We start from the raw sequence: 20,454 nt of genomic DNA, 5'->3' as shown, positions 1-20,454 counted from the left end.
TAAAGTTCAAGTTGCAAGATGAAACATTACAATTTATAAAGGATCTCATTTATAACTAGAATGAAAAAGAAATCCAAATCCACTTTGATATCAAACAAAACTTCCCACTAGACTTTAGGCTCATAACAGAGCAGGTGTCTGAGGTGAAGCGTTAAAGATCTGCATATCTTAAACTAGTTACTGAAAGCCAAATATAAGTAGAAATGTTGAGCGTAACTGGAAACCAGTTAGGAACATACAAGTCCTAAAAAAGCATTAAATGGAAAACATGGCAAACAGACGCAATAAACTCATTTTATATCAAAAAATTCATATGTAAGGGTGCATCATTGAAGGAAAAGACCGCTATGAAAACCATATTTTTCTCATTTTTATTTCTTCAATGCTTAATACCATAGGACAGGATTTTAAGAATGAGACCTTATTTTAGTCAACATTTGCCTCAGAAGGAATATATGATTTGTATAATAATAATATTAATAATATAAAGTCTGCATTGGTGTTTTGAGGAAAAGGAAAAGACAGAAACAAACAAGGAGGCACCTATAATATCCCCAGCTGGACCTGAACATTCCAAGACAAGAAGTAGAAATTACAAACTGAACAAATTTACTTGAGGCGATCCAGCAACAGGTAGCAAGGGCTTTTTGATGGAAGTTCTTTCCTTTTGTGTTTAAAAGGATTTAAAACATTTACAAGACACCTAACATTCCATTCCTATTAAAAACAAACAGAGCAAAAAAAAAAAAGGATCTTTTAAACTACCTCTCGCCCATGGTTCACTCTAGCTGCATCTTCCATGTTGACTGATAGCATACAACTCTCATTGTCCCACCACATTACCTTATGATCCAGCCATTAAAAGAAAAGAAAAAAACAGAAAACAAAAAAAAGGAAACAATCACTTTTTTTGTCGCCTTTCTTTTGTCAACTCTGCACTAATAACCGCGTAAGATTGTAAAAAGGCAACGCCTTTGAATGATGCTGTACAGATGTGTTCACTGTAGGCCACACTACCAATGATATGGCAAAGTCAACACAAAGACTTCTTGGTTTTTTTCCAGGCCTGTTTTATTCCGGAGCCGGGGAGGTGGGGATGGGGGGAGGGAGGGGAGGGTACGACTGGCATGCATCTCCCAGTCTACAGGATGAACTTTCCTAGGAAGAACCCGATGAAGATGGCTGCTATGACGACGAGGAGGGAGGGCAGGGAGGCGGTGCTGGCTTCTCGGCCGAGCAGGGTAGTGGAGTTCGATGTCATGTGGTCTGAACGAGGCATCTTTCTCATTCTAATGCCATCATCCTGTGTCAGAGAGGGAGGGGGCGCAGCAGAAGACAGTCAACAAATCTGTACGATACAGCTCATTAAGAATTCCCTTACTACATATGTCTGATCAAAATGTCTAGTGGGATCAAAGCCTATGTTTCATCATGCCGTGAACAACATCCTCATCAACAACATCTGACCTTTATTTGCCGGTTCTCCTCAGCCAGCTTGTTCAGCTCAGCCTGCAGCCTCTTGCATTTCTCCAGCACTTTCTTCATCTCTGGATCGTCCGCTGAGGCGGACACGGACACCGCGGCTGCTGCAGAGTCGCCCTTTGCAAAGTTCATCACAGCCGCCGCTTTGGTCGCCTCGACGTCATTCTGCCCAACGAGAAGAGGGGGACAGAACCGCTGAAGTGAAATTCAGGCGAGGAAGTTACCCTGTTGACGTGTACCAACGCTACACTGGCGCTAATGTCGGAGTTTGGGTTAAATGATGATCTGTTTCTTTATCTGCTTTTGTGGACGATAGACCAGAGACCGTGCCTTTATAAAACTGGCAAGATTCTCATTTGAACAGCAACTAGATGATCAAAACTACTTAAACAAACTTAGAAATCTGACATGTGATGTTTCAAAAACAAGTTAAAAAGCCTGCATATTGACATAATTTGTGCTCACTTTAAGCCATTTTGGTTCTCATAACTTCATTGAGGAAAATATGTGGTTGACAGAATGAGGGATTATTTTGGTTCTTTATTTTTTTTTTTTTTTTTACACAAGAAGTCAGACTTCTTGGTATGCAGGAACTTTCTATTAATTGTTACAGCTAATCAGCTTTGTTGGTTTATATAAAAAAACGTTTACACCTCAAACTACGTCGCCATCCTACAAATCTACACAACCAACGTGCAACACGTGTTGACTCAGTCCACAGCCGCACGCCGCTGAGCCTCTTAATGTAAGCTAAATTAGGCCTTTTCACCTGAGCTGTGCCGCCCTGCTGAGCTGTCCAGCCGCATTGCATGAGCAGACCTGATTATGCCGAAAGCTCAATAATAAAAGGCTCCCAGTGTTCAGTCACCTGAACAATATTACTCTCTACTTCTCTGAGGAGCAGTCTTCCCATCAGTGTTCACCACGTTGTTAATTTACTTAACTTTTCGGTATCTCCTCTATGTCGGTTTCTGCCTGAAACTATTTTGACACTTTAACAGGCTGGAACAACCACGACAGTGGTGCACGGCGACCGGCTTTAGTTTGGCCAAACGGTGAAAGTAGATCGCCGGCTCAACAGCACCATCCTAGAGTTTGCCTCAGTATAATAAATAAAAATATAAAATGAAAACACTCAAGTGCCTCAGACTTTGACTTATGCAAAGTGCTCGTGGCCTAAATGTACCAAGTTACATTCCAGCACTGCTTAAGCAGAAAAGGTTCTCTCTGGATGTGACGTCTGACATAGCAGGACACAATCAAGTATCTTAGGTGAAGTTTGGGAAAGAAACTGTAAATAGTATATTGAGCGTAAAGTAAGGTGTTGATATTTTGCAGTTCATTCAAGAACACTAATTTTGCCGGGTCGTCATTAGTTAGAAGAAACGCTGGTGTGGAAATGTTGTATTTATTTAACTGCAAATAAAATGTTAACAGATTCACAGCTATAATGTTACTGATAACTTCATAGTAGCGTTGCCGATATACAAATACTAGAAAGGAATCACAGTAATTATTGTAATATATTAATACATTTGACGTTCTCAATTCATCAATTAAATGATGTGTAAATAGGTCGTTTTACAATGTGAGGCTGCATCTCTTACCACTTTATCGTTTTCTGAAGGCAGCTCAAAGACACATCTCAGCTTGGAATCCATGAGGTCATCGGGTTTTGCATCTTTCCACTGGTGGAGATGAAAAATGGGCATGTTATTCATCAACTCAAGCTGCTAACAGCTGGAATCCACACACACACACACACACACACACACAAAAAAAACCCCATCAATAACACCCCTCCCCCCTGTCCAAATGTTCACAAATGTACAGTTTTCCACTTGATCAAGGTGCGTCCTTGATCCGTCCCCTGGACGCTCCTGGACTCGGACATTGGTTTTACACTGACAAAAAGGGGTTTGGCATTAAAATGCAGAGAATACATTTAATCAAATTACTTCAATCAGCCAAATTCAAGGAAATTCAGAAATAATCCTTCATAAGTTAAAGTTGAAACATTTTGGAATATGTTTACCTGATAAAGCAAACACTTTAACAGATGGCAGTTTACTTATCAAGAGCAGAGAGGAGCTTTGTTCCTGTGTACTCGATACTGGATCCTGCTTCTCATTCATGACAAGTCAGTTCATGAACATGACTTCATGGTATGTGATCGTTCTGCTGACCATGTGCTTTTGCTGTCCTCTAGTGGATAACAGAGCGCATCTCCATTTGTTTGGGCCTTATCCAAGTAGACGTTTACATATAAACTCAACAAAATGTAATTAAAAAAAAAAAACATTTAAAAATGATTCCTTTTTGCATTTTTATTTTCTTCAACTGTCCTGCCCTGTAGAATATCTGCCGATGCTAAAGTGTCTTATCATGGAAGCCATGAAATCTGTATTAATCTTAAGCAACGGCTCTCGTAGATATACCAGAGTCGGGAACCAAAACACCTTTGTCTTCATGGAGAGTAAAAATCCAGTTGCATATAATTTGACTTAATCTAATAAAAAAGTTGCGACTGCTTTGGTTGATTATTTTGAGGGGGGCTGTATAGTAAAAGTTTGTATTTTACAGAGTAACAAGCATTGAGTTTGTGTCAAGCTTCAACACACCTGATCACTCAAGGTGTCTTCTGTTTAAACAACATCTTCTTTAATGAAAAGGCAAATAAAAATCACTCACCAATGCATCCATGTCAGAAACGTGTGACGGGGCAAAAATCGTCTGCACCATGAATTTGTGTTTACTTTTCTCGTTTGGGTCATAATCAAAGGGTTGTAGCATGACTGTAAACGAAAGAGGAACATTGTTAAAACGTTTAATAAAACATCTCTTTACAGAAAAATGTATGCGCAGAAGAAATTATTAAATGTGTGTTAACTGCGAAAAGTTATCTACCGGAAGAACAAATATTTTAATTTGCATAATATATATAGTGCTGCAGGGGTCTTTTTGTAGGGTCGACCTGGAAATTTGCATCTTACTGGTTTCATCAACAGCATGTCAAGGGGATTTTTTGCCATTGGAATTTGGATTATTGGCCTGCGTCAAGTTAGCACCAGTTTTTGTTTGTTTTTTTAGCTTAAATGCAAATCGCCAGAGGTAAAAAGCGAACATTAAGCTATAACAAAAGCACAGCACATTCAGGTTACTTCACCACAAAGATCGGGCTGGATCTGTGTGAAACGGATGTTCTTCATCCATTAGTGGTGTAATTGCAACGACTGCATTTTGCGCATCCCAAGTTACCTTGGTGTTAGGGTGCTTTGGTGGGTGGATGTGTACATGGTTGTCTCCATTGGAGCTCGACAGAACAATAGAAAATGGGGACAGTAGGTCACCTCACACAGTGATTATTACGGGGATGAAAAAGGTGCGAAAGAGGCAAACCCTGCAGTGGGTACAGAGTGTTAACTTTATTTATACAGAAGGTCATTTCTTCCACACAATCTTGATTTTATCTCATATGCTTTGTATTTTAATTCATTCAGTTCAGCAATTTCTATGGGCGACGGCTAGATTGATGAGTCGCTGAAGACCTTTTCTCTTAAAAGAATAGAAAAGGGTGAAACAAAAACTTTGTTTTTAACACTCAACATGTTTGCACTTAAAATAGCAGAGGTTGAAAATGACTTGTCGCCTGTAGCAGAAGTTCAACACCTGAACTCAGATGATTTTAGTATCAGTGCTTCCTCTAAACACTGATGTTTAAAACCACGGAAACATAATGTATATAACAGATCCTGCAACCGCAGTAAAAAAACAAAAAACAGAATTGTAAAAAAATAATGTATATGCAACCTCGAGATGAATTATCATGTGACCCTTTAAACCGGTCATGTCCTACATACAAATGACACAACTTCCGCTTTCCTTCATGCTCTAAGGCCAGCAGATCGAAACCTTGGGTTAAATCTAGAGATCTGTGGTGTGCGTGACCTTTTCAACTTTGTTTTAGCACCACACACAAATACTGGTAATTGGCATACTCTCAAAATATCCCCAAAAAAACTGATTCGATAAAGAAAGATCTAATCACCCTCCTGCTCCTTTTTTTTTTAAATAGTTAATTCTATCATCTCCTAACCAATTTGAAGATGATGTATATTTTTAGCAATTTAATTTAATGTGTTAACAGTAACTCTCTAATGTCCTTGTCCAACATCCAAAACTGAAATGCTAAACACACAACAATCTCCCGTATAGACGGCGAGGGTATGTCTGGTACCGCTGGATCTATGTGACCATTATCAGCAGGCGGTCAGCTAAATCAACATGGCAACGTTTGGATATTCCAATAACTCAAATGACCTTTAATTAACACAAATCTGCGTGCTTTTCTGTAACTATGGACCTTACGGTATGAGTTTTTCTTGTACCGCCATACTAGTTTATAGCCGTACCGACTGAATTTATTTTTACACCTTACCGCCGTGTATAGAGATCGAGTTATGGTTATAACATTTCACAACAACAAATTACCCACAACAAACTCTTTAACAGGGTAAAAACGCTACAGTTTGCGACAAAGAATTTTTAATACTAATAATTTATAAAATTACGCCCGCCAGACTGTATGCTGGGTAAAGCTCGCCCGCTATCACAAGATGCACCAACACAGCTGTTCAGGTGGGGTTTACTTGAAGCGAAATAATACCAAGAAATACCGGAACACCCTCAGAATCTTACAAAGTACTGTGATATTAATTTTTGGCCACACCCCCACGCCAGAGTACCTACACGACATTACATACTGAAATAGACTTTAAAAAAGGACTTGATTGGGTAAAACAGCTTCCAAAAATCATAGCTAGCAACTTTGAAGCTTCATTTGTGGCCATGTTGACCTGTGACCAAATTGCACAATAACTCCGGGGCTTGCATTGTGTTCCAAAGTGCATTTGTCTTTTACTTCGCCCTTGCAAAGTATGTACGGTTTGTATGCAGAATAGTTTGTGAGAAACCACTTAGTCATAGATTTGCACCTTGAGCTTTGACTCGCTTGCTCAAAGATCCTCTGGGCAGAGCACCATGCGGCTGATTGCACTGGTTTATGTTGGTATGTATTGGGAATTTGGACTAACTTTTTTACTTCTGGCGATTACATTCAGCCTCAAAAAAACAAGGTGGTGTTTGTTTGGATCGTCTTGAACAAACTTTGTAGGCGTCATGCTTATTTTCTGCAAAAATCCTAAATGCAGCAGAAAATAACTAATTGCATTGGCTTGTTGTTAATGGAGCGAATGCTATGCTAGCTTCCTGGTCGCCATACAAAAACACATCGTCCTAGGTGCACTTTATTAAAAACACCATTTTTGGGAGATAATGAAATGTCACGTGACTGAATTATAAAAGGAATAGACTTATAAAAATACTTACCAGAGATAACTACAGTTGCTCCGGGATCGATGACCCCGCTGTTGGGCCGTACACAGTATCTGCGCGGCGCAGTTGTCTTCACTTTGAAACACACTTTTTTGTCAGAAGGGTTCCTCAGTTTGAGGCTGGTGGTGACTACATCTGTGAAAGGACCTGATGGACGAAGAATAAAAAACAACAACAAGTGCATTATTATTATTATGTGTAACTTCTCAGTGTTTTCTAGGGTACACTCTTCTCCTGTTGGCATTCCACGCCTGAAAATGGAAAATATTCTTATGAAAACCTTCAAGAAAGTACCGGTGCTGCAGTAAATTGCAATGCAGACAGAAATTCTCAGGGTCTTTGGAATGGCGGGTAAATATGTTGCATGTTTACAGTGAAACTGCAGAAATTGATTAATTCAATATGTCAAGTCATATGTCATACCTCAAAGGCAGATAAGGCAACACTGTTTGGGGCCACGGCATTTTAGAAAGATCAGTCGAAAAGTACTCCAGGGTTGCAACTCAATTTGGACTACACGATTAGGAGGGCTAACTGAATAGTGATGTGTTGTTACCGTAATATTGTTAACATAATAGTTACACCTTTAAAAACAATGGGTATGAACAAAGCACACTAGCCAGAACTGAACTCATTAATATTTATAAAAACTACAATGTAAAATAATTGATGAACTATGGGGTCCTGATGAAAGCTTATCATGAGACATGCACGAAGACCAGGAGCACCAAGAAAAGGTAAACAGGTCATCAGGAGGATCAATAGTTAGCTCTCCATCTTGTGACAGAGCTCGCTTCGAATTAGGTCCTTAACCGCAGTCAGCAGCATCCACCTTTGATACAGCAAAATTAGCCTCAGAGTTTTCCCTGCATTGAAGATAATAAACAGCAAAACTATAGATGTCAACAACTGTACATAAATCCACCAGCATGGTGGAATACTGTAAACTATACTGTAAAATAAAGTAGTAAGTGTAAAGAGGCAAATAAAAGAACTGGCTTTGTTAATAATAATCTGTTGATCTCCTTTGTTTTTCCTTTTGTTATCGAGCTTTGCATAGATAATATATTATGGGATATAGTTTTTATAAAAGTATATTTGTGGTCATATTTTCAATCTCAAACATAATTCAACCATGTAATTGTATATGCTGCATAAGTTCACTTATGGAACAAATATAACTAACATTACTTGTACCCTAACCTAGGGGAATAATCAAAAAAAGGGTCAATATGACTTCAGACATTAGGCATTGTTTTAATTCGTAAAAAATGTCCACAGGGGAGAAAAAAAAGATTAATATTCTTTCATAATATGTACATTTTACAGTAGGGTTACTCAGGAGTTAACAAAGCCTTCATTCAGCCTTTGCTCGCCCCCAGTGTTCACAGAGATAAGAGGCAATGCATGACCAGGATGGAGTGGCTCAACCCAGCGGGTACGGTTATAGTAATGACTGAGGCGTTGTTTTCATCACAGGTGCGTCACAAAGGCATTCAGGAGAAACCAGAAAAACCAATCCCTGCTCTTAACATCTTAGTTTTTCCTGTATAATTGTTTTCAAACAAGAGGCTAATCACATGACATGTTACTTTGACCATCCCAGGTTATTGTAACACAGCTGGTTAGTGTTAACACTAGATGGCTTCAAAACACCCAAACAAAATCAGTGTAAAGTAAATGTTCCCCCAAGTAACAAGTAAATGTTACTTGGGGGAACGTCAAAAAAGGTAGACTACCAGTCCAAAGTTTGGACACCTTCTCCCTCATCTTGAGAGAGAAGGTTGCCAAGAAAAATATTTTAAAAAAAATTATTAAATCATTTTATGTCACAAGAAATAAAAACATGCCGACGAGTTTTCCTTTTGCAGGAAGAATTTAAGACCAATCTCTGTCCCATATGTATACCAAATTCACGCTTTAATTGACCTATTACATATTGACATACCTTTTTCCAATCGCCTGAGATTATCAATGCTATGCTACAAGTGGATCTTGGGACCCCACGTAACTGCGTACCCTTCTCAGTCATGGTAACAACGTACGCAACAATATATAACACACGACTAACAGCATTTTGGGTAACAAAGGCCACCCTGCAGCATAATCCGTTTACAGCAGGAGAGGCTCCGTCGCTACGCCGCGATCAGTAACTGAAACGAGAGATGTACGATGGGGAGAAAGAGACCGGAGATGCTTTGCCTGTTACAGTCAGTCATCTTCTCGCTACCGGTGCTATAACCAACAGAATCTGTCACCTCTGCACAAACCACGATGACTACCAAGAGTGGGATTATGGTTGTTGGGTGCGTGGCCGTCAGTAGCCCCAGTGAAACATCATAAGGGTCCCTCTCTTGTAGAGGAATTTCCTGATGGCGTATGACGGGAGAGTGAGCGGCAGCATTAAACCCATGACAAACCAACAACCCAAGTTAATATGAACAACTGAAACGAAAAGGTTATTTTTAAATGAATCCTCAAAAACACTTGATCGGTCTTGACAGAGCAAAAATAGCCAACATATATCATATATAACACCGCCTAAGTTTGTTCATAATAAATGGTTCACATTCTGCAATGGTCTGGTGCATACGGATTTCTTCATGCATTTTATTATTATTATTGTGTGGCCAAAGAAACATTTAACATGACATTCTTTACCATATAAAATGAGGATATTACATATATTTGTATATTCCTTTGAGAGCTTGTCTGTAGAACAAGCTTTGATAAACCTATACGTAGGCTCAGTCATGAAAAAACTAACAAAATAATGTGATAATGTGTGAGACCATGAGCTTAATACTGTGATGCGGTTTCACTCGGCAGAGGACTAGGTGTAGGTATTACTATCAGTACTGAAAAAAGGGTCATGCAGGAAAGCAGTTGTGCCCATCAGATATACACCCACATAGCCCACCTCCATTGCTTAACTCTGACATGATGCCACCTTTTCTCAAGCAGCGTTGCATGTATGCTGAGGTAGGGTCCCCCAGGCCAGTCATCTTCTAAAAATACCAGCCAAGGAAAGGAGGGCTGCCCCATCTAGCTTGCTGGAGGAATCCCAGCTGAGCCTCTAAAGCAGAGTAACTCACAGATACCTGCAGACTAAATTAGCACAGCCTCTCTGACAGTAAAGGAGCGTCCGTCAACTTCCTTCTCCTCACATTGTTTATTAAAAAAAGGGCCAAATAGGAACCTTATATATTTTCCTGTCATATTTCACGGTCAATGTGGTGGTTTCAGATCAACTTGACCATCTAAAATTTCATTTAAAACCAATAGTCTGGGTCGAAGTGCATAAACAATACGCATAACACACTGTATTCAGATGGAAGTCTGCATGAACAAGGGTTGAAGAGGACGAGTCAAATTGCACCAAAAAAAAAAAAGCATTTAAGTCAGCATGGTAGTTATCCTCATTCTAAGCGGAAATATAGAAATACATATATCCTCAATAATGTCATATTTGCCATAACTTTGTATTCAGCTTCACAGTCATTCCAGAAAACAGAGGTTAAAAGTTGAACTATCTATGGAACCGGTGTGACTAATCAGAACAAACCCTACTGTAGATAAGCAACCCGACTCAGACAAAAGCAGGAGATAAACTCTGTAAATCAGATTTCCACTGACCACGTCTCCAACATCTGACGAAATTAAATGTACATTTAGAGCAAACTTGAAAAAAAAAAAAAACCTTAATTCAATTTATAGGTTTAGATCTTGAGCGAGCTTTTTCAAACTGGTATCTTTTCAAACTGAGCTGATCAGCGCAGCCGGACGGCTACTCTCAGCTATTTCATTACTTCACAGAACAAGTTGCCTGTCAAAGTGGCATCCACCTGTTGCACAAAATTAATAAAAGTTTGATTAGGCGATCAGTTGGTTTAACGTTAATGCTGCAGTTTCTTTTCAAGTAACCAGTTTTAGACTTCAGACAAGGTGTGTTTATCCTAATCGGCATCCCTTTGTAATTTCCTTGACTACGGCTCTATTCACAACCACAGGTGCTGCACCTGATAAAACAGCAACAGACCTACCAGTGGCCAACAAAAAAAAGGGATACTTCCTGATTTAATAAAGTACAGCGAATCATTACGAGCTGTGGGGATCAACATAAGGCTTTCTTGCATCCGCTCAGCCGGTGGGATCATCATCAGGTGTACGCTTCACAATGTAAATAGAGCAGTTCCACGTAGGACACATCGTGAAGAACCACCTGTGACTTTCCCCTACCGAGTAGCCAGTATCCTGTGGGTCTGATATTTGAAGTGGTGACCTGCCCAACAAATCCTGGTTCTAAGAAAGAGCTCCATTCAGTGACAACAGAACCACACGGACCCTCATGACTGAGAGGGATTTTGTCTACTGGGACAAAAAAAACAAGTGAGAAGGCCTCCTGGTCCTCCCCTTGGCAGACTATCTAAACTAAAAATGACACAATGTTACGTTAAATTAGCACCGTTAGCGGTTATCTCGATCCCTTCTAAATGGTCCCTGCATAGCAAGAGACAACAAATGTCCAACACCCGGTCTCTCTGGAGCTATGGGAGAGGTAGGTGTAAAAACGGACAAAACAATGCAGTCTGTTGTTAGGGGAACAGCCAAGAATGTATGTAGCTCGCTAGCTAGCTATCAACTTTTTTTTTATTAGCAAGCTGCCTTGGACTCCATTAGCCAACGGTTAACTGACACATCATTGAACGTTATCAACGGCAGGCAAGAAATCAGTGGTCCTCTAACGTGTGGATTACTTTGGTTTCCCAGGAATGAGCTGGGACAACACCAATGCCCCCCGGGACATTTAGTGAACATGTAAATGTTAATTTAAATGGAACTGACGCGAGCCAACGCAAAACGTTGCTGAGGCTGTCTGTCTGGTTGTTAACCGCAGTTAACGTTAGCCAAGTTTGTCATTCAAACGGCCATTTAACGTTAGTTAAACAGCTTAATACAACAAAGTGACTCGCGAGGTGTGTCCGGTTGGAGTATTTCACGTGTCACAAAAAGTTATTTTCCCCTTCCATTACGTCCGGGTTTGGAGTTGTAAGCTTCCCGGTGAATAGGCTGAGCCCATATTAAAACAACCGTTGGCTGTTGCTAGCACCACTAGCGACACCGTAATATTGGGAACAAACGTTAGCCCCGTGCGGCTACTAAAAAGACTGACACGGTGCGTTGTGTGCTCGCGTCCATTCCGTTTAACAACCAGTGGACGTTGCCCTCCGTCCTTTTCTCCTCTTTGCTGGGTGTTGTCAGTTAACGTCTGCTGGTCATACATATGCTATCGGTCAAAGAGACACGCCACGCCGGGCTATCCACGTCACTACAGCGCGAGGATGCAGCGGCCCGTCTAGTCCCTGGCTAACTTAAAATGGCGGTGAACGCTAGCTAGTTCGCTAGCAACGAAATTCGCTTGAAGGAGTGTGAATTCGTTTCAGTCAGGTATTTCTCCACCACCACTCACTTGACATTTGACACGTCAAGAGACGTTGAGTTTCCTACCTTTGAATTTGAGGTCGCAGGGAGGGTCAAGGACGAGGATCTGATCCAACTTTGACATTTTAGCTGTAGGGATGCACTTGATTTCGCTCTCAGGGAATAACTGACAAGTGGAAATCCTAGATCCCCTGCCACTACTGAGTCAAATGCTGACTGAGCTCTGTGAACGAGCATGTGGCTACAAAAACTTGAACGCGCGAGAGCACAACCCTGTTGCGCGCCCTCGTGGCTCAGCAACCGAACTGTGATTATGGCACATTTATCTAGTCATACTGCGGGTAAAATAAATACTAACATGTCTCCATAGATGAAAGCCGATATATATATATATGGAAATATATAATATATATATATAGATATTAGAGAGAATATGTTGGATAATATTTTGTTTTTATTTACATAAATACATAACATTAGAAAAATGAATCAGTGTGATTTTATTTCTCATTGTAGTCCTGAAAATACTTAATACTTAAACAACCACATTGTAAAAATATGTATAATGTATAAATAAAGTTTACATTTTAACTTCAATTTTATACTTTTTCATCATTCCTTAAATTTAGTATTATTTAATACGATACGATATAATAAATAAATAAACTAAGATGCAATGAGCAGCATACTCTACAGTTACATAAACAACACAAACACTGTTTCTAAATGATTATGAGTATACATTTGACATTACAGTACTACAGCCACAATCTACTGATGCTAATATATCTGTGATAAACTAATATCAGCCTGTTAATTAACCAGTCAGGCTTTACTTGTTAATCTTTTTTAAACATTAGTGTTTCTTTCTTCAAAACTTATAGAAAATACAGTAGATTTATTTACCGAAAATGACATTGCCAAAATGTTGTCCATTCAGCTTCTTGAAGTGACAATCTGGCTCAGATAAGTACCAAGTTCCCATGATGTCAGGAGGCTCATTCATATCGTGACATTTTATTAGAGTCCCTTTTTCTCTCATTCATCATTCTGGTCTCCATTAACAAACGTTGTACTTTATTAAACTGATTAATATGCAAAAGATCATTGGGTTTACAGAGAATACAGGGGAGCATGATTTAGACATACAATGTAGGGATGGCTGCAGATAATGTTGACCGCTTTTTATACAATTAGTCTGTGCTGATTTAGTTTAGTAATTCATGAATTACTCTAAGAATATCCCCTTTTAACATACATTTGTTTAGAAAAACAAAATGCACGTGTCGGACGACAATTACACGGCTTAAAACTCAGCATAATGTTAAAATGTATGTAAAAAAATGGAATTATCTGTAGTTTGGAGGTAATGTCATGAATAACTGATGGGAAACAGCAGCGTGATTTAATGAAACGCTTATCAGTCAGTCGGTAAATGTGATAAGACTGTACGTCTGGTCCACAAAGCCGCTCCTAAATTGACGTCTGAAGTCTGTTTCAACTTTACATTGAAGCCAATTACTGCATTACATTTAAGTGAAAGCAAGGCCACACTAATTGATGGATTTCCGAAAGGGGTTTGGTGTTGTTTCCCATTAAAGAGAATGGTACATATTGTACAATACCATACAGTTGTACAATGCGTGTTAAAAACTCTGTTATTCCGTCATACATGATGGCAATATGTTGTTTTTTAAGCTATGATGAGTAAGCTATGAGTATGAGTTATGATGACCTTAAATACTGTCACATAGGAAATGTTGATGTATCTAATTCAAATTTCATGACCATTTACAAAAGGCTGTTAGGCTGTTAAACAATTTTAACACAAAAAAAATGTAAACCCATGACGGGAAAAAGAAATATACTTTGCACAAGGTAATTCCCTGTAGTGAAATTTAAGACAACACATTTCAGCATGTAGGTTAAAACTTTAACACATCACCATGTAAACAATTCTAGTATTGGTCACAGCGTTTTAACAGGGGGTGTCTTTCCTTAATTACAAATTAGGCCTCTGTGGTGTTCATTCTGCAGCATTATAGTTAAACCCTCAACAGTCAATATGTGTGAAAACACACAACGCGTGGAATGTTTGTCCAACGTTTGATCACGACAAACCAAAGTTAGTATATTCTAATTCAATACAGACATTTAAACAAAAGCTCCATGAGAAGAAACGTAAAGCCTTGATAAAAAAAAAAAAGTTGAACTTTAGAAAAACTCTCATTTAATGAGTGCCATTTGAGAGCCACAGTGCTTGCAAACCTACAGAGCAGAGGACTATTGAAATGAACATTTTGTTGTATAAACAGCCAAAATCTGCAGAAAAAAGGACATCAGCTCGATCGCTTGTTCTTTTTGCGGGTTTAATAATGATCCGTGCACTACACCATGCGGGTAGAAATCTTTATGTAATGCAGGCAAAACACCACCTGAGGGGGACAAACTTAAGGCCCTCTGATTCCAGACCTCATCAGAGTTGAAATCAAATGAAATAAATAAAGTAATGTGACCGATAAAGTAATGTTTTAAAGTAATGTTTCATCTTGTGGCTGACCACAGGTACAAGCTGACCTCCGGCTGTCCACGGTCTTGTCTCGTCTTTCCCAGCAGTAAGACACTGTGTGCATTGTGGACTAGGTACTAGGTGAGTAATCTCATCAGCTTCTGTTGGTACTAGCAGCATCTCCTGGAGGACGCGGCGGGCTGCCGGGTGAGTTTAAAGGAATCGTTGCTGTCCACCTCGGGGTTCTCCAGGGGCGGGATCTGTTTACCTAAACACACAGCACACGCTCATTACGGATTTACCACGGCAGGTGGAAATATTTTAAACTGTACAAAGTTAAAGTTAATCGTTACACCCGTGACGGATTTGCCGGTGCATCTTGGTAATTTAACCCGTACCAGAAGCCTCAGAACCAAACATGATTTATTTTCTTATTACAGAACATACTGTAAAAACAAAACATGCCAATTTAAGAAGATATATTCAAAAATCCGTATATTAAGAAATAGTTAAAAATCTACCATTTTTGTTGTCATTATAAATTAAAAGTTTTGCTCCATATTATGGGAAGGTATATTCAAGAATAATAACTAAACAACATATTGAAAGGCTGGTCTAATAGTTACTGTACGTGTATAAAGACTGACATGAAGTTAAGACATGATACCTACTGATTTTCTGAAAGAGCTCCTCAACATTGACCGCGTTTCTTGCACTAGTCTCGATGAAAATAGCTGCAATTGATTCGGCAAATTCCTTAGCTTCCTTCATGGGAACTTCCCTGTAAATGAGAAGTGCACTAAAGTAGGCATGGAAGTAGGTTCACAGATGTCACATGGAGTAGTTGGAATAGATGAGTTTTTCATCAAATACATTCCCTTCTCTTAGATCAGCGTTGTTTCCCCACAGAGAGCAAACACAGGGGGAAGAAAAGGTCTAAACTGAAACCTGTGTACAAAACCATGAGCGGCAGCACAGGTGTAAGAAGACGCACGCATCATGAGTTGTGCGTGTTCACTAAACCGGTCAGTTTGCTGTGCACAACGTTCATAAAAGGAGGCAATGCATCGAGACAGGATTCATTACTGACACTGTGAATCTATGGGGGTATTTAATAACGTTTACTACTAAAAAGAAATGTGTATTCTTGTTTCCAGTAGCCAGTGTCACTGCAACTTCATTTTTATCACCGCAATGGCAATGAAAATCAGCTTCTTTCCAGCTGTGACAGTCAAAGGAAAGAAGTCTTTGCCCACCTGATGTCTCCTAAATCATTCTTGTTCCCTGCTATGGCGACAACGATGTCCTCGGGTCCGTGTTCTTTCAGCTCCTTCACCCACTTCTTCAGTGTCTGGAAAGAGTCCTGAACAAGAAGAGCAGCTTTGGGATCGGTTCTTCGTGAGAATATGTCAGGTTTTTTAACAACGCGTGTCACATATTAACTGTATTAAGACGCCATTTGTTATTACGAGTTTCCATGAACACACCAGGAAAGAGTGACATATTTAGGGGCGTCATAGAGTGATGGAAAAGGGATCCAACTTTACATCAGGCTCTAATAAAATGGGTATGGATATAATGCAAAACCACAACTTCTGCAAAAAGGATTAATAGTTATTCCATATTGTTGCGCTGATCGCGTCCTCTGGTCTGTCAATGCGACCACTCAACCAAAGTTGAATTAAATGTCACTTCTTTGATAGAAAAGATAGAAAGCGCCCCGTTATTCTTACCAGTTTAGTGATGTCGTAGACGATGACAGCAGCAGCCGATCCTCTGTAGTACATAGGAGCTAACGAGTGAAACTGAAGAAAAAAAAACATGTTACTGGGAGCACGATCACTCGCTAATGATACGGACAGGTAATCTGTGTACAAGCGTTAAAAGATTTAAACTAGCAAAAACTCAATTGTGGCAAGGCATTAGTTAACGGATCGGTATCGACCTATCCGATCCTTCGTTTTACGTCAGCTGTCACACTAGTGTTAGTGATTTCATGCAGAGTTTCTTTATGTCATTCAACTAATTTAGGGGCCCTCGTTTCATTTAAGCTCAGTGTGACTGTATCTCGCTTTTTGCTACCATCTATGATGCATGATTGTAGGTGTATAGGCCAACAATCACACTGAACCTGCCCGTCCGTGCCCTGATGAAGAGTAGATTTATGAAGCCCAACCACAGAGTTGATGAAGATTCTACAGAATACGGTTACTTCAGGAAAAGACTGATACAAATTAACAAACACTTAAGGGAATTTCCTCGAGACAGTGACGTGGCACATGAAGGTAAAAGGGTTCATTTTCTTGCAAACAAGCATTAAAGAAATAAGGCATATATTTTGTCATACAACACAGAGATTATTAATTGTCAAGCAGTTTATGGGTTTTAATAAGCTTAATCGGATCAGGATTGGAGGCAAAAATGTAAACTGAACACCACCTTAAATCTGAAACTGAACAGTGAAAATGAACCCCAAAAAGACTAAAGAAGTTTCAACTCCTGTTACGTCACTATGAAAAGCTACTTCAGTTTTAAGGAGAATCTTCTAAAAGAGATCCGTTTTCCACGAAAACACCAAACGTTACACCCAAATCCAACACGCATGTTGTTAAGGCCCGAACAAACATGTTGAATGCATCTAGTTCCCCAAAGAAAGAAAGAAAGAACATGAAGGCCTTCATGTTACAGCACAGGTCCACTACCAACTCCATTACCACCAGTCAGCACAACTGTGTACCACATCCCCCTGTGCACATGAAGGTATGTGCAACGCAAACCACAAACGGGCCCACTCAGGAAAAAAAGTAGTTCTTAAGCTCCACCAGTGGTCAAAGAGTGTTTGTACTGCCTGCTGCCGGTGGGACGATAACAAAAGTTCAATGCTCTGACATGATTTTCTTAACAAACAAAAATACACGCTTGTTAGTTATATATTCATATTTTTTACCGGTATGTTTTGGTGTTGTTTACTAAATAAAATCATAAACAAGTGTGATATGTCTAACAGGTAAAGACACCAGTAAGTCCTGGGAAAGAAGTTTAAAAGGAATCATTTTCACACACACAAAAAAAAAAAAATTACTTGCACTTGCTTTTTTTTACCCCCCCAATACTGTCAGCACGTCCGGTCGGCTTGAACTAACGCCACTGGCATCAAATGAACCAAATATAAAATGAATCAGCGTGATGATACCAGTCTTGTGACCTTTGGACTTCATGTGCATCATCCCAATTCATACACCTAATAATAACTGTGTGTGTGAGGACGTTTGACATGATTGCGTCACGGCGAGCTTCCTGATGCAGCGGACGCTGTGGGTTCACTCACCCTCTCCTGACCGGCTGTATCCCAGATCAGAAATTTGTGAAGTTCATGTCCAGACGGCACAGTTTTGGTTAGGAATGATGCTCTGTGGGTGATAAAGAGCATTTCACAACGACGCTTGTAAGCGTGTTCTTTAAAAAATGCACAGGAAGTGAATCAGTACAAGTCTGGAGAGAAACAAATGACACACAGAATAAAGACCTAAAAGCACTAATGCAAGTCTCCTTATAGTGAGCTGACCCATTAAAGAATATGCATAAACCATCAATTGTTATGGGGCTGAGGCATATTCTACTTTCTATATTTATTTTGTGATATCTATGATCTTGATATTCAGATATTCAGTATCAACAAGTCATCTACCTAACCATTATTATGAAAGATTTGACTTAAAATAAAATCACATTTATTGTGACACCTCACAATCGTGAAACTGAGAGAAGACTTGATTTTCACATCAAATTACGGACTTAATTTGGAAGAACATCAAATGAGTATCAAGGACAGCGTTGTCATGTTTATTTCTCTCTTGCTGCCCTTCTTTTGGGGTTTGTACTGCTACGCTCTTACCCTATTGTGGGACTTATGTTGTGATCGAAATGATCCTGAACGAATCGGCAAACGATGCTGGATTTCCCAACCCCAGTGTCCTGGAATCAGAAGGTCACACGTTAGTCACTGCTCGCTGTTCAACCACATTGATTAGACAGCGGTCCGGTCCCCATCACCCCATCAGATAGCTTCCAGTTAGGCCACAGATTCGGATTGCGGTGAAGGTAGCCTCCACTTCAAAAATCGTTATTCCGCAGTGCGCGTATATAACAGACATTATGGTAAGGACGCGTAGGAAATTACGTTAAAGTAAGTCCATTCATTCATTTAGTTACATTTATCGACTGTTAAATCTGGGGCATTACTGGGTATACCTGTGATAGTTTTTTTTTTACTGCATTAGTATATAAATGTAGCACTTTTACTGGAACCCGGCTCTTATTTTGAAGTACCACACTCTCTTCAACGTAATGTCTTAATTCATTGATAAAAACTCTCTGAACGTCGCTTCCACCATCGCTAAAGATGGAGTGCGCTTTTTTTTTCTTGCTAACGCAGCAGGAAATCGAACTAACGGCCGTCTTGTTGCGCTTGGTATGACGTAATGCGCGTGCAACTATGCCGCTTTAAAGTAACGAACAGCGCAGAAGAAAAACGTCAAAAAACGCCGCTTTGTGAAGTCGAACATGACGTCACGTGATGAGAACGTGAAGGCTAAACGATCGCTGCGCCCACCCGTCGATCAGCTACTGTTTTTTTAGTTGAAGTCCGTTATCTGACATGTTGTCTGAATTGTCTGACGAGCAACAGCACAAGTTATCCCCCGTTACAGAACGAGTCAGCGCGGGTTTGTAAATGTTGCTCTTGACGGTAAAATGTTTTCGGTTTAAAGTTACGTTACACTCGAAGCGGACCGGGAATTTTTCCCCGAAAGTTGATCAACAAAAACATCACGTCACTTACCCCTAAGAGGCAAACTTTGAGCTCCCTTATGGCCATGGTGAATTTCGAAAGTTTTTTTTAAATAATTATTTTTAAAGTGTTGACTCGGTGCCTTTGTCTCATCGTGATGGAATTGTTTTCTCCCCTCTTCTTGGGTAAGAGAAACCCAGCCCCAGAGAGACAGAGTAACCGGCCGTCTGCGACGCTGGTGTCGCTACTTGTAGGACTTCCGGGGGTGACTTTCAAAATAAGAGCGAGATAGACTGATATAATGAATATTATAGTTTAGTTTTGTTGTGCATTTCTCCATTATGACGCTACTGTAAAATAACTATGGGTGTGTCAACGTGTCCGTTCATTTGGATGTGTGACCTTTGCATTTTGGTAATATATCAATTTGAGGGGAAAATCCAAAAATTTGGTTTGAATATATTTCTTTCAATTTATATGGAGCTCGTCCCACGAGTTGTTAAACTTTCATTTTGAAGCCCATTTTGCTGGTTTCCGCTATTGTTCTGCATGTTTTGTGTAACTTGACGTTGCTTCTTTCTAAATCGGCAAACTAGTTAAAGCAATGACGAAACAGTCATCCGTTCAACTATGTCTTTGCTAACGAGGCGTTTCTTCGTAGAAAAAAACTCAAAACTTAAAATACTTCACTTCCTCAAAATGGATGCAAGTGATCCATCTAAGAAACCCATTGGGTGGGGAGAGGGGAAAGTATTCAGAGAAGCTGTAATGGAAAACAGGACGCACCAAATCCGGACCACATTTCCAGCTGACATAGTTCATGAGTAAGGTAAAGGAT

General features: G+C 39.7%; 2 protein-coding genes across 2 annotated transcripts; both read right to left on the bottom strand.

Annotated features, from left to right (window-relative positions):
- Positions 1-357: 357 nt before the first annotated feature.
- On the bottom strand, positions 358-12,652 carry LOC120816136 (vesicle-associated membrane protein-associated protein A). The gene is made up of 6 exons (XM_040171511.2): positions 12,385-12,652; positions 6,871-7,023; positions 4,174-4,277; positions 3,090-3,170; positions 1,468-1,647; positions 358-1,303 (listed from the first exon to the last, which is right to left on the bottom strand). Exons 1-6 carry the CDS (start codon positions 12,440-12,442, stop codon positions 1,142-1,144), a joined length of 738 nt encoding a protein of 245 aa, XP_040027445.1. The 5' UTR covers positions 12,443-12,652; the 3' UTR covers positions 358-1,141.
- A 722-nt stretch (positions 12,653-13,374) lies between these two features.
- rab31 (RAB31, member RAS oncogene family) lies at positions 13,375-19,889 on the bottom strand. Its single transcript, XM_040170525.2, has 7 exons — positions 19,668-19,889; positions 18,723-18,802; positions 18,156-18,237; positions 16,561-16,632; positions 16,084-16,190; positions 15,499-15,608; positions 13,375-15,095 (listed from the first exon to the last, which is right to left on the bottom strand). Exons 1-7 carry the CDS (start codon positions 19,701-19,703, stop codon positions 14,998-15,000), a joined length of 585 nt encoding a protein of 194 aa, XP_040026459.1. The 5' UTR covers positions 19,704-19,889; the 3' UTR covers positions 13,375-14,997.
- Between the last annotated feature and the right edge of the window lie 565 nt (positions 19,890-20,454).

Source organism: Gasterosteus aculeatus, chromosome 3, assembly GCF_964276395.1.
Source record: "Gasterosteus aculeatus chromosome 3, fGasAcu3.hap1.1, whole genome shotgun sequence".
Classification (NCBI taxonomy): Eukaryota; Metazoa; Chordata; class Actinopteri; order Perciformes; family Gasterosteidae; genus Gasterosteus; species Gasterosteus aculeatus.
The sequence above is the reverse complement of the archived record's forward strand: the minus strand, read 5'-3'. Positions and strand labels throughout refer to the sequence as shown.

Coding starts and splice junctions, on each gene's coding strand:
- LOC120816136 (XM_040171511.2), bottom strand. CDS start 12,442: ATGTCAAAGTTGGATCAGATCCTCGTCCTTGACCCTCCCTGCGACCTC. Junction 7,024..12,384: donor CTGCGACCTCAAATTCAAAG/GTAGGAAACTCA, acceptor TTCGTCCATCAG/GTCCTTTCACAGATGTAGTC. Junction 1,304..1,467: donor AGGAGAACCGGCAAATAAAG/GTCAGATGTTGT, acceptor TCTCTGACACAG/GATGATGGCATTAGAATGAG.
- rab31 (XM_040170525.2), bottom strand. CDS start 19,703: ATGGCCATAAGGGAGCTCAAAGTTTGCCTCTTAGGG. Junction 15,609..16,083: donor AATGATTTAGGAGACATCAG/GTGGGCAAAGAC, acceptor TCTCATTTACAG/GGAAGTTCCCATGAAGGAAG. Junction 15,096..15,498: donor GGAGCTCTTTCAGAAAATCA/GTAGGTATCATG, acceptor CTGTGTGTTTAG/GTAAACAGATCCCGCCCCTG.